Below are 11,761 nucleotides of genomic sequence, written 5' to 3'. Positions count from 1 at the left end.
CTCAGCCTGCTCCATGCCACGTCACAGCAACGCCTCAGCCTGCTCCATGCCACGTCACAGCAACGCCTCAGCCTGCTCCATGCCACGTCACAGCAACGCCTCAGCCTGCTCCATGCCACGTCACAGCAATGCCTCAGCCTGCTCCATGCCACGTCACAGCAATGCCTCAGCCTGCTCCATGCCACGTCACAGCAATGCCTCAGCCTGCTCCATGCCACGTCACAGCAATGCCTCAGCCTGCTCCATGCCACGTCACAGCAATGCCTCAGCCTGCCCCATGCCACGTCACAGCCACACCTGAGCAGTTGGACCTGGAGATGTTTCCCACCCTTATACCCACCCTTAGTTCTCCTGAGCAGGCAAGGGGAACTTCCGGCCCTCTGACCCCACCTGGACCCTCTGAGCCCTGGACTTCACCTTGGCCTGTCGGTCCCTCAACATTGCCTCAGCTCTGCGTTCCCTCGGCTCAACTGCGGTCCTTCAGCCTGTCAGCTCTGCTGGGGTCCCTTGTCCCTCTGGCTCCTTCTTGGTCTGTCGGTTACCTGGTTCCACTTTGGCTCTCCGATCCTCTGGCTGTGCCTCGTCCCTCCGATCTGTCAGCTCCACCGGGGACCTCCTTCCCTACGGCTCCACCTTGGTCCTCAGTCCCACCAGCTCCACCTCAGTCTTCCGAACCCCAGCTCCGCCTTGCTCCTCCGAGCCTCCAGCACCGCCTTGGTCCTCCCTGCCATCGGCTCCACCCTGGCCCTTCGAGTCTTCGGCTACTCTCCCTCGATCCTCTCACGGCTCCGCCTTCCATGGCTCTGCCCCTCGAGCCTCTCATGGCTCCACCCCCCACGGACTCTGCCCTGGTCACACACCCCACGACTCAAGACACCCCCCCCCCCAGCTCCCTACAGAACTTTGAATTTATGTCATGTTTTACATGTTTTGTTTGTGTTGGGGCGTCGGGAGCTGCCCCTTAGTGGGGGGATATGTCATGTGTATTTTGTTGATTCATGTCTTTTATTTTGAAAAGGTTAGTTCCTGTTCCATTGTCATGTGATTTCATGTTTTCCCTCCATGTTCATGTGTCATGTTTTCATTGGTTTATTGATTAAATGTCTTGTTAGCTTGTTTTCAGTTCTGTTTGTTCATTGGTTTATGTTCCCCCATGTCCATGTATTTAAGCCTCATGTTTTCCATTGTGTCTTTGTCAAGTATTGAATGAATGTGGATGTGTTTTGTGCAACATAGTCAAGTCAAGTCATTTATGTTTATGTTTATGTTTTGTACTCGCGTTTGGTTAACTGCACCTTGTAAATAAACTGCACTTGGGTTCTCTTCAATTCATCGTCTTCGTCATCATCATTGCCAGTGCCAGCAACGTTACAAAATTATTATTCTCCATGTTTTTGCGGTTAAAGAAGAGCTCAGTGAAATTTTCTTTGGTTGATATTTAAAGATTTCAGACTGATTGCAGACCAACATGGCTGCCGCTCAAGCAAATATCAAATTTTTTTTTTTTATCTTCTGCGGCAGCTGCTGCAAGATGCACACGGACACATCATGGATTTAGGTACACGAGCAGCACACAGAACTGCCCTGCATTGTGTGTTTTTCCACAAATTATCTAGAAAATCATGTCTGTGATGACATGGCCCTAATATTATCAGTGGGCTTTTCCAGTGTTTTTGGATGTAGCATTTGCAGTCAAATTGTGAAACGTAACTTCTCAGCAAGTGCTAATTACTACTGTGTTGACACATTTGTACAGTATGTATTTTCCCAAATCAGTCGGCAGATAGAGAAAAAAGATTCAGAAAGAAATCTCCGTATAGACTATTATTTCTTTAGATAGGGATCATTTTAAATAAAACTAAATTAAATTGAATTGACAAATTGAAAATGAATTCGAAACATAAAAACTTTTGGTTGTAATGACTAACGCAGCTTTCACTTTCTTTAGTCTATGTTTGAGTGGAGGGGAAAAAGCAACAAATAATTGAAATGTCAACAGAACGCAATAAGAATTGTGTTGAAGGACAGTTTTGTCTTCATACACCTCAAGCATGTGCTTTCATTCTGAAACAACTTTGAAGTTTATTCAGCAGGATACTAATCATAAAATATATATATGAAAGGAAACAGAGGTGTTTTTGTTACATTTATATTGACAAACTGTTTTTCTTAGTTAAGTTTAAAATAAGCTTAAAATATTAGTGTTGAGTTTACGGTTACAATTTTAATTCAGATTCATGAACAGATTCATTCGGACTCGACTCGGACTGTTATGGACTTGGTCTTGAGTCCGACTCAGCCCCTTTTGGACTCAGACTCAACTCGGACTCGACTGTTACTCAGACTTGACTCTGACTCCACTAAGGTGGACTCGAACCCAACACTATCTCAAACTCAAGATCTCTCAAACTGCCAAGATCTGCTCATAAATCAGAGAATTCTCATCAAATTCTTCAGAGGCAATCCAAATTAAATTTATAGCTCTATATCAACATCAAAACACATTTTCATTTGGGTCTTTCCCTAGAAAAACCAGGGCTGCAGTGGGAAAAATAACACGTATAAGCCATGAAAAGCCTATAAGAGAAGCCTATGGTGAAACGGACAGATTTATGTTGGTAAAAGCAGGACACAAGCTTGGCCAATGGGCTTAAAGAAAAATCAAACGGATAAAAAAATCAAGTATGCTTCAAAGGGATTCATGTTTCAGGATTATTTACGCTATTTTACTTTGTAGCTGCTTTTCCCTACGATATTAGAACACACTGACAACTGCCTAAAAACCACTGAGAATACATCACAAAGTGCTTAGCAACCATTCAGAATACAGGCAACCACTTAGCAAGTCCATAACAACCACTCAGAACACAACAGAAAATGCCTAGCAACCATTATGAATACCTTGGCAACCGCATAGCAAGGCCCACATTCCTTCAAGCATCAAATTTATCTACATAATGTTCTGCCAAAGGAAACAAACTACACAAGACTTATATAAACTTCAAATTTAAAATCTCTCTTCAAACTGTACTTGGCTTTATCAAGCCAACATTTAATGTTTGTGCTATTAGTAATGCAAATGCCAGGATTAATTTTTATGTGTTTCAATGGAGAAATTAAATGTAGTGTAAGTCTGCGTAACAATACATACCCACACTGGAGCTATTTGTATTAATAGTGGCAGATAAACTACACACACATTTTTTTTATTGTATTTTTTTTACTTGAATTTATTTGTCACCATTTTCATATCAGAATTAATAATAATAAAAAGAAAAACACACAAGCACATTTTTATGAAGTATGGCGGGCTTCTCTGTTCCTCTACTAGTCTGGCCAGCCATGCCATCACCCCATCTGCACAGTAAGCAATACAACACCACCACCACCAAAAAGAAAAAAAAACCTAGAATGCACCCATTAATGAACAAAGCTGTCTTTGCTGCAAGCGATGTCACACTACATGGCTTGCTTGCAGTGTTGGCAGCATCTTTAATTATAACGGGAGAATTCAAAATTATTGCGCCGCTCGCAATGTAAATTAGGTATATACCATTGAACACCAACACTGTGATTTAAAAAAAAAAAAAAAGGTGGAAACTTACACTGTACACAATACATTCAATCAAAGACACTGCAGCCAGGGCCAAAAAAGATCTCTTGTCTCTTGAGCAATATTTTATTTACTTGCATCTTCTGTTTATTGTTTTCAAGTTTTGGCACCAACCAAAGTAAAGGAATAGTTCACAAGTTCCCATAAGGAAACTTTCACTATTTACTCAATTTTACTTAACCCGATGTCCAACTTCATATTTTTTCTTCCTTGAAAAACTAAATGTTAGGCAGAATGTCCTTTACCAGTATGGTAATTTATACTGCCAAGATAACCCCACCCCAAGAAAAGTAGCCCACATGGCTTGAAAGCTATATCTCAAGTCTTCTGAAGGCAAATAATTGCTTCATTTGTGAGCGTGTGTGATGAGGAGGGCATGGGCCCTGAATCAGCTGATCAATGGGAGAGCGAGGTAAAGGGCAGCCGGAGATGCCGGTTCGAGAGAGAGAGAGACGCATGTGGCCGTGCTGCATGTTCGTTTATGTTGGTTTTAAGTTTACCATTAAACTTTGTTTACTGTTCAGCCGGTTCCTGCCTCCTCCTTGCCCATCCTTTGTGTTACAGCGTGTTTACATGCACGTTCTTACACTGATAATGCTTAATAAGTTGACAACACATGTGCTCATTTAAATGCAATAAACCGGGTTCCTTTATCAGCGTAAAGGCCATAAACGGCTTATGAATAAACCGGTTGACACGGGTAGATTTTTGCCCATCTGCTGATTTCGTGTGGCATATAAACACATGAACCGGCATTCTTCCAATGTGCGCATCCAATGTGCGCATCCTTCTTCGCGGATTGACGTCAAAAGCAGAGAATAATGTGATTATTTCAAATGTCATGCAAACACGAATTTATTGCTTTGTCAGATTTTTTAAATAAGTAATCAGATTTTACAGAGTAATCAGCGTATTGGTGTGCATGTAAACGTGCTCATTGACAGTCTCCCCTCCACTAGAGCTCACCCATCTCATTCACGCTTGTTAAATTTAAAGAATTGTGCCCTCAGACACATCACACCAGGTTGTCAATGACGTCATACACCATTGGTTCTTGTGTGCCTCGTAACCGATTGCAATCAGCAAGACTGAAAAAAGTGAAGAAAAAAACTACAAGAACATCAACTTAAATTTTGACTTTTCCTCACACAAAGCTATCGCATGGCTTCAAAAGACTTGGAATAAAGTGAAAAAGTTGTATGGACTAGTTTTATGGCAACACACACTCATAAAAATACATACCTATTGCACATTTTTGTCTGCGCCACCAAAACATCTTCCTTGGTCCATTGCATGCATCTCTAAAACGTCACTAATTGTCCGTATTTTAAATGTCACTCTGATGCCATATTCAACTAAATTTTGAGGATTACGATACTTTACCCAAGGCAAAATTTTTAAAAGAAATGAAATGAAAATTCTCTCATCATTTACTCATTGCTTTATTTATTTATTGCTTATTTCTTAATCGTTTTGTTTGCCACGGGACACAAAGGGAGTTTTTAGAATGTCTGAATTATGTCTCAAAAAAGGAGAAAAGCACCATAAAAATGATTCATGCTATTTGTGCACTGTATTCGGGATCGATGACGGCTTTGTGTGAGTAACATTAAACACTTAAAATTGTTTGGAATAATTTTATGAACTTTTTGTCTTTTTGTGGAAGAATGAGATCATTATGATTGAACTTTTATCTGCTTGTTATGTCTTTTATATTGTTGTCAAATTAAGGGTTAGGTTTAGGAGTAAGGGTTGGGTTAGATGTTCAAAAACATCTATATTATGGTGTAATGTAAATTAAAATTATTGTGGCAAAATGTACCTGCCTGAGGCATGTTTTATATTGCTTATAAGTGGTTAGGTTTAGGAATGGGATTGGCTTAGGGGATCTTAAATACTGATATGATAGTATAATGCACCTAATATATTTATAAGTGTAATGAAACATAATGTGGTAAAACATGTGCGACGTTTTCATGATGCATGATGGAAAAAGTCACTGCAGTGACATCCTTATCATGAGTCTGCCCTATTTATTAGGCTTTTTAAGACTTTTTGGAGCTTGACAATATAAATCTCCATCCACTTTCAATGTATAGGAAAAAAAAACTTGGACATTCTGCCAAATATGTTTGTGTTTCATTTTGTGGTTGAAAAGACAAGAAGATTTTCATTTTTGGGTGAACTATTCCATTAAGAACTATTGACAGTTATCAATGTATTAAAAGTTTTTGATGCTTCAAAAACTGTATGCTTTTATTAACCAAATGCACCTCCTGTTACATTCCTTCTACTTCAAAAGCTTGGCTCTCGTACCCCTGGGATATTCTTGGCCAGTTCACTCCTAGAGTGTAACAGACTCTTTGGCTCCCAGCATTCGCTGAGGGCTTTGGCATTCAAGACTCACATTGAAACAGGAGACATACCCATGTACAGTATGCGTAATTTATCGACTTCCATGTATATTCTCATGGTTGGGTAACAATAAATGATGCCATTTGTATAATATTTGTTTGAAATAGCCAACAGGGATTGTAGTGTTTTGCAGAGAAGCTCAGATATAGAAGTTCATGACCTTTGATCCCTTGTGGCACTAAAGAATTTCCCTTTTTTTTTTTTTTTAAAGAGAAAAAAAAAGAGGTCCAACTAGATTTTGCAATGTTTTGAACTATGTTCTTCATTAAAGTCTTTCACCTGTAATAATTACAGTATTACAAAATAGCCGCCTAACACAGATTTATCTCAGTTTGCTTCACAGAAAGGGCAAGATTGGTCAGTTTCTCTTTTAAGCAGATAAACTTTAAACCAGGACCGCAAGGATTCTTTCACTCTCCATGAAGCACACACAAGCACAAAATACACAAATAACACACAACACAAAACAAAGTCATTACAAATCTCAACAGGCATATACTGATATCTACATATTTAACAATTATAAATTAAAATTGTGCAAATTAGCCCATTTGAGGGGAAATGTGTAATTGCCAGCCTGATCTCATGAAAATTACGTGACTGTGGCGACATTTTTGCAAACTGATATTACATGGTCCCCTATAGGTATCGTGACAGTTCTGATGTGGAATGTCCATTGAGTGGTGCTAAAAGCAAGTTACATTTCCTCCAAAACAAATGAAGTTTTAAGATTAATGCTCTATTGAGTTTCAATTCAACAAAACCTTCCTCCCTACCCTAAAGCTTAAACCTAAACCTAACCGATAGTGTCATAAAAGCAAATGCGAGATGAAAAACTGATGAAATGTCTAATGTTAATCCTCTACCAAGCTGTAATCAACAAAACCAACCTCCCTACCCTAAACCTTAAACCTAAGTGATAGTGTCATAGAAAGCAAAGTGTTACATGAGAAACACAATTGCTGAAGCTACCACGTAATTACGTGTCGATTTGTGTAAAAGGGAATAAAAGTCATTGTTATAGTGCCTCTAGTGTTCATTTCAACAGGAAAGTGCCTCGATATGTAATGCATCATGTAAAATAATTTTGCAAAAATGTAGGTATAATGCGGTTCTATGAGACCATGTTGGTACATCTATGCCACTGGTGGCACCAAACAGAATTGCAAAAATAACTAGATTTTATTTTACTTTTTTTTTTTTTGGTCCTGCTAGCAATACAAATAAATTACACACTTCTCCTTTAAACTTCAATGCAAAATCATTTCAGTGGTATGTCTGTGTATATTTATAGCAATTAGTGAGGAATTGTTTTGATCGATGTCTTGAGCTGCAAACTGTTCTAAATTTTCTCATGGCTGTCGCCTGTCTTCCTCACCGATCCTCCTACGTTTCATGAACATCTTTCAAAGCTCTATGCCAAAGAATTAAACTGCCTATCAGGAGACAAGAAACACGCACAACAGGAAGCTAACTAATACTTACTGTTATCAACATGTCTGGTGGATTGTTATATGCTTTGACGAGCAACACAGGATTCATATCTGACATAAAACTCCATTAAGGCATTGAGCTCATTTACATGGACACCAGAAAGTTGTTTATTGCAAGAAAGCTGCTTAAGACAGGAAAACGGTGTTCCCATTCTGTTTACATGCACTGTGTTAGCGGTTTACTCATTACCCCAGTACATGTGCCTCGGTCAGCAAGTCGCTTTCTCCAGTGCACATTTCCCCACAATGCTTTTGTAAATTATGAACTTGACGTCTGAGGAAGGCTATATTTTGTTCTCCAATGCTTTGCTTTATTTCCAAATGTTCCACAGTTAATGCACTATTTGTTTCCTTAACTTTTTAATGAAAAAGTGATGTGTTCCCTCTTACGTCATGCTACGGTCCAGTATTCCCCCAAAGCACTTGAGCGCAAACGTGGATGCGAGATAAATTAGTCGATATTTTAACTGATGTGTTTGAGTTGATTGTTTGTATACATTTGTGTGATTTTCCCTTTCCTACTGTACTCCCCAGAAATGTTGAATTCATGCAGTTTGACTTGTTGATATGATGCAACAATACATCCGGTGACGTTACTTCAGTTATTTGGTATTTTTTATGCACATTGCAGTGTATGCGCAATATATGCGTTTAAATGACCACATAAACCCGCGTTCTCCGGGAGAAACCTAGATGTGTTAAACAGTTTATTTTTGAACACGTAAACGGCATAAAGTAAATGGCGACCGCATTTATATGATGTTTCAGAATGCTGCTTTCTGCAAAAACCCTGGAATAAACCGTTTTATTAAGTGCATGTAAACGGGGTCATTGACTCAGACCCTTTAAAGCCTTTTACGTATGGGTTTATTTTACATGTTTGTGTATCCCAAGCATGCTTCCTTGAAGGGAGCACATCATCATGATTAATAGTTGCACATTTATGTAACTCTTGCTTGAGCTCCTGTTCAGTGTATCTGCCTTAAGTAGCTTTCCCCTCTGAAGTATGTGTGTGTGACTAATGGATTTTTACAGGACTTGAATTGTATTGTACTGTATAATCTTTGTGTTTTTGTGATATCTGGGTTTATCACCAACAGAGAAGGCACACGGTCAGTACTGTTTGATCTGTTCTTTCTTGACTTGACAATCAATTTCTAACCTAGTCATGATGTTTTAATTAAACTAAACAAACATCTTTAGGATCTGTTCACACAGGACAAATTCTTGCATTCCAGTTGTGCTTTATTTTAATTGCCAGACGGACGTCTTTTGCCATAGGGGCGTGTTTCGTTGTTTTTCAGCACCTTGCACCATGAGCACCACATTTTCAGTATTAAAGTATTAGAAGTTAAAAAACAATGGATAAACAACAAGGTTTCCATCCAACTATTTGTATGCAAATTTTGAAATTGCGCATAGGAAATCTGAATGGAAATGCGCTGTAAGTGGATAAACTCAAAACATTTGCTTTAAAGTTTACGTGCTAGGATGAGTTGGATTTGATTTTCACATAATTAAAAATGCGCATTTAGGTGATGGAAACAGTTTATTTGTATAAACGATGATGTATTATAACCATATGGCCACATGTTTCTGTTCCTTTTTAGGATTTCTAAGATTTTTTCAATTTCAATAGTGTTTCAGTTCTGGTTAGTCGGAAGTGGTTCACCCATAGCTCATCCTCACAATCTGCCCGTGCTGTTCTGAGCATGGGCAATCCCAGATACATAGATGCTGGCAGCATTGAGAATTGGTATTATATCCCTTGTTATTTGAGCTATTGCACTTATTCTGGGACGTCTCCTGGTAGCATTTAACAACAATGTATAATAGCTCTTATTACAGCAAATACAACTCTCCCTGAAGCAAGGAGGTCATTCAGCTGCTCTATGACATGAAGTGGGCTCCCTCAAGATAATGCGCATAAAACAGTTGATGGAAACATGCAATGTTTCACATTTTCTGAAGTCTAATTGTTCAGAAATGTGCATAAAAAATGCGAAGCATTTGGATGGAAACCCAGCTAATGTGAGTTTTACAACAAAGGATAATGGGCCAATCAGGGCTGTGTTTCCCAAAAACATTGCAAGCTTAAGTTGATGGTTTCTACGATCTACTTAGGCTTACGATGCTTTTGGGAAACGTAGCCCAGATCAATCTGTGGGCAGGATAAGCAACTCAAATATATTGAATGTGTACATCAGCAATGATGTATGGGTGTTAATGTGCCTATAAACACACCTTTTGTTCAATAGAGTGCAACAGTCTGCTTCCAGAAGTAAAAATCCCATTATTTTTTTCCATAGGGGAATTCATTTTTAACGATAACCAACGACAGCAGTAACTACTTATATCTTTGTATATATCTGAATATTTTGCAAAAAGACTAAAACTAAATATATATTGATTCTACACAAGTAATCAACAACTTTGTTTCCATCATTTTTCATTTTCATTCACAGTGCTTCATTGGTACACAGTCATGTACACAGTCATGTACCTTTTGTCTTTTTGTCTAATTTTTTAACTTTTTTGCTTTGAATCAAAGTTTGTAATGTTGTGATTTACCTCGGATCTGGTTGTTTTGGCTCATAGCTTAGATCTTTATGAAATCCCTATGGAAAAAATAAACGTGGAAAAAATACATCAAGGAATCAAGATGGCAAAAAAGTGGGCGGGCACTGTTGTGCTCTATTCTATTGCATTCCATCTAGCTTATCAATGTGTCCTGTGTGAACACCCCCTTACTTGTTACATGTACTCAAAAGTGTCAATTGTTTCCAAAAAGACAATGCTATGAAGGGATGAGTTAGAGAAGATAGGTTTTGCATCGCTCTCAATCATAGTGACCACGTTAACATGGACACCAGAAAGCCATTTATTGCAAGAAAGCTGCTTAAGGCTCGAAATCGGTGTATAGTACAATACAGTAAGCAGCTTTCTCCACAACAACGTAATTTCCCCGCAACGCTTGTGTAAATAACAAACATGGCATCCAAGGAAGACTTCGCTCTTTTATTCTTCATTGCTTTGCTTAATTTCCAGATATTCCAGAGCTGTTGCAATGTTTGTTTCTACCGTGACCTGCAGTGGAATTGTGTTGTTGGGCTTTTTCCTATGACTCTTGTTATTTCAGTCTGTTCATGCACATTCACACTCCTCAAAAACCTGTAACAATGCCACTAAAGCGTTTATATAACCACAATAACCCTGGTGTGTTAAACCGCTTTCTCTTAATCACTTAAACAGCGTAAGGAAATTGGCGTTCTTGTTTACGTGACATTTCAGAACGTACATGTATACGTGGTCAGTCTCTGGAATGCATAAACCAGTTCATTTAAGTTCAGTTCAGTGTGTCTGTTATATTCCACCCATTCCAAGACATTGTAGATATAGAAGTTTGGTCATGATGGCTCCTTTTGGTCCCCTGCATGATTTTCTGTTGTTTTGGTGTGTGAATTTGTCCAGACGGGTCTCATTTATTGAACCACCAACACGATACATAGATATACCAGATTAGAAGTAAGACTCATTGAGTTTTTTAGCATGTACACTTGTGCAATTCCTTAAGATTTGTCCACCTTCTACACTTTACTGATCCTTCATAAGGTCCACCATGAATTACCATCATCAGATGTCAATCATGAGTTGCCTGCTGATCTTCAGAGACGGCAGGTGCTCTCACACACTCTCACAAACTCATATACACACCTCTCGCTCCAGCTAGGACAAGGGGTTCTGGCTTCTCATCCTGAAGAAGTGAGAGGAATCGAGTTAAGGACTGTTCGAGTTAAATGTCTCTTCCAGATCACAGGTTGCTCTCAGCATTGCCCTGTGGAACACTATAACGTAGTGCCATGTCCGCTACCACTGTGTCCTCAGTAAGTGAACTGCAGGTGGAGCCATCTTGTGGTGTGGAGGTGAACTGCAGGCATCCCTGCCGAGCTACTATCCCATTCTGGCTGCAGGACACCAACATCTGCTTCTCTTCTGGACCGCAGAGTGTCGAGGTTGTGGTGGCAATATCGGGCAATCTGGGTAGATTGGGTGGATGGACCATGATGCTGCCACTCTTCATCTGCAGAGTCTGGCTGTAAGTGTGGCGGTACTCTTCCTCAATGTCCCTCCCAAGCTTCCAACGTCTCCACTTCTTCAGAATCTCAGACTGAACCTGGCCAATCAGGAAGACAAATGGTCAGGAAACGGATTTGAGGAAAAGTTGCAAGTGTATGCATTA

General features: G+C 39.4%; 1 protein-coding gene across 3 annotated transcripts in view; it reads right to left on the bottom strand.

Moving 5' to 3' along the window:
• Positions 1-3,235: 3,235 nt before the first annotated feature.
• LOC127449788 (glucagon receptor-like) overlaps positions 3,236-11,761 on the bottom strand; it is a 140,144-nt gene continuing 131,618 nt past the window's right edge. For all 3 annotated transcript variants that reach the window (XM_051713339.1, XM_051713340.1, XM_051713341.1), the window contains exon 14: positions 3,236-11,695. In XM_051713339.1, the coding sequence (XP_051569299.1) occupies positions 11,333-11,695 (363 nt within the window). In that variant the 3' untranslated portion in view covers positions 3,236-11,332. The remainder of the gene's footprint in view (positions 11,696-11,761) is intronic.

The sequence above is a fragment of the Myxocyprinus asiaticus genome, chromosome 13 (assembly GCF_019703515.2).
Source record: "Myxocyprinus asiaticus isolate MX2 ecotype Aquarium Trade chromosome 13, UBuf_Myxa_2, whole genome shotgun sequence".
Taxonomy (NCBI): Eukaryota; Metazoa; Chordata; class Actinopteri; order Cypriniformes; family Catostomidae; genus Myxocyprinus; species Myxocyprinus asiaticus.
Note: the sequence above shows the minus strand (reverse complement) of the source record. Positions and strands in the feature narration are given on the sequence as shown.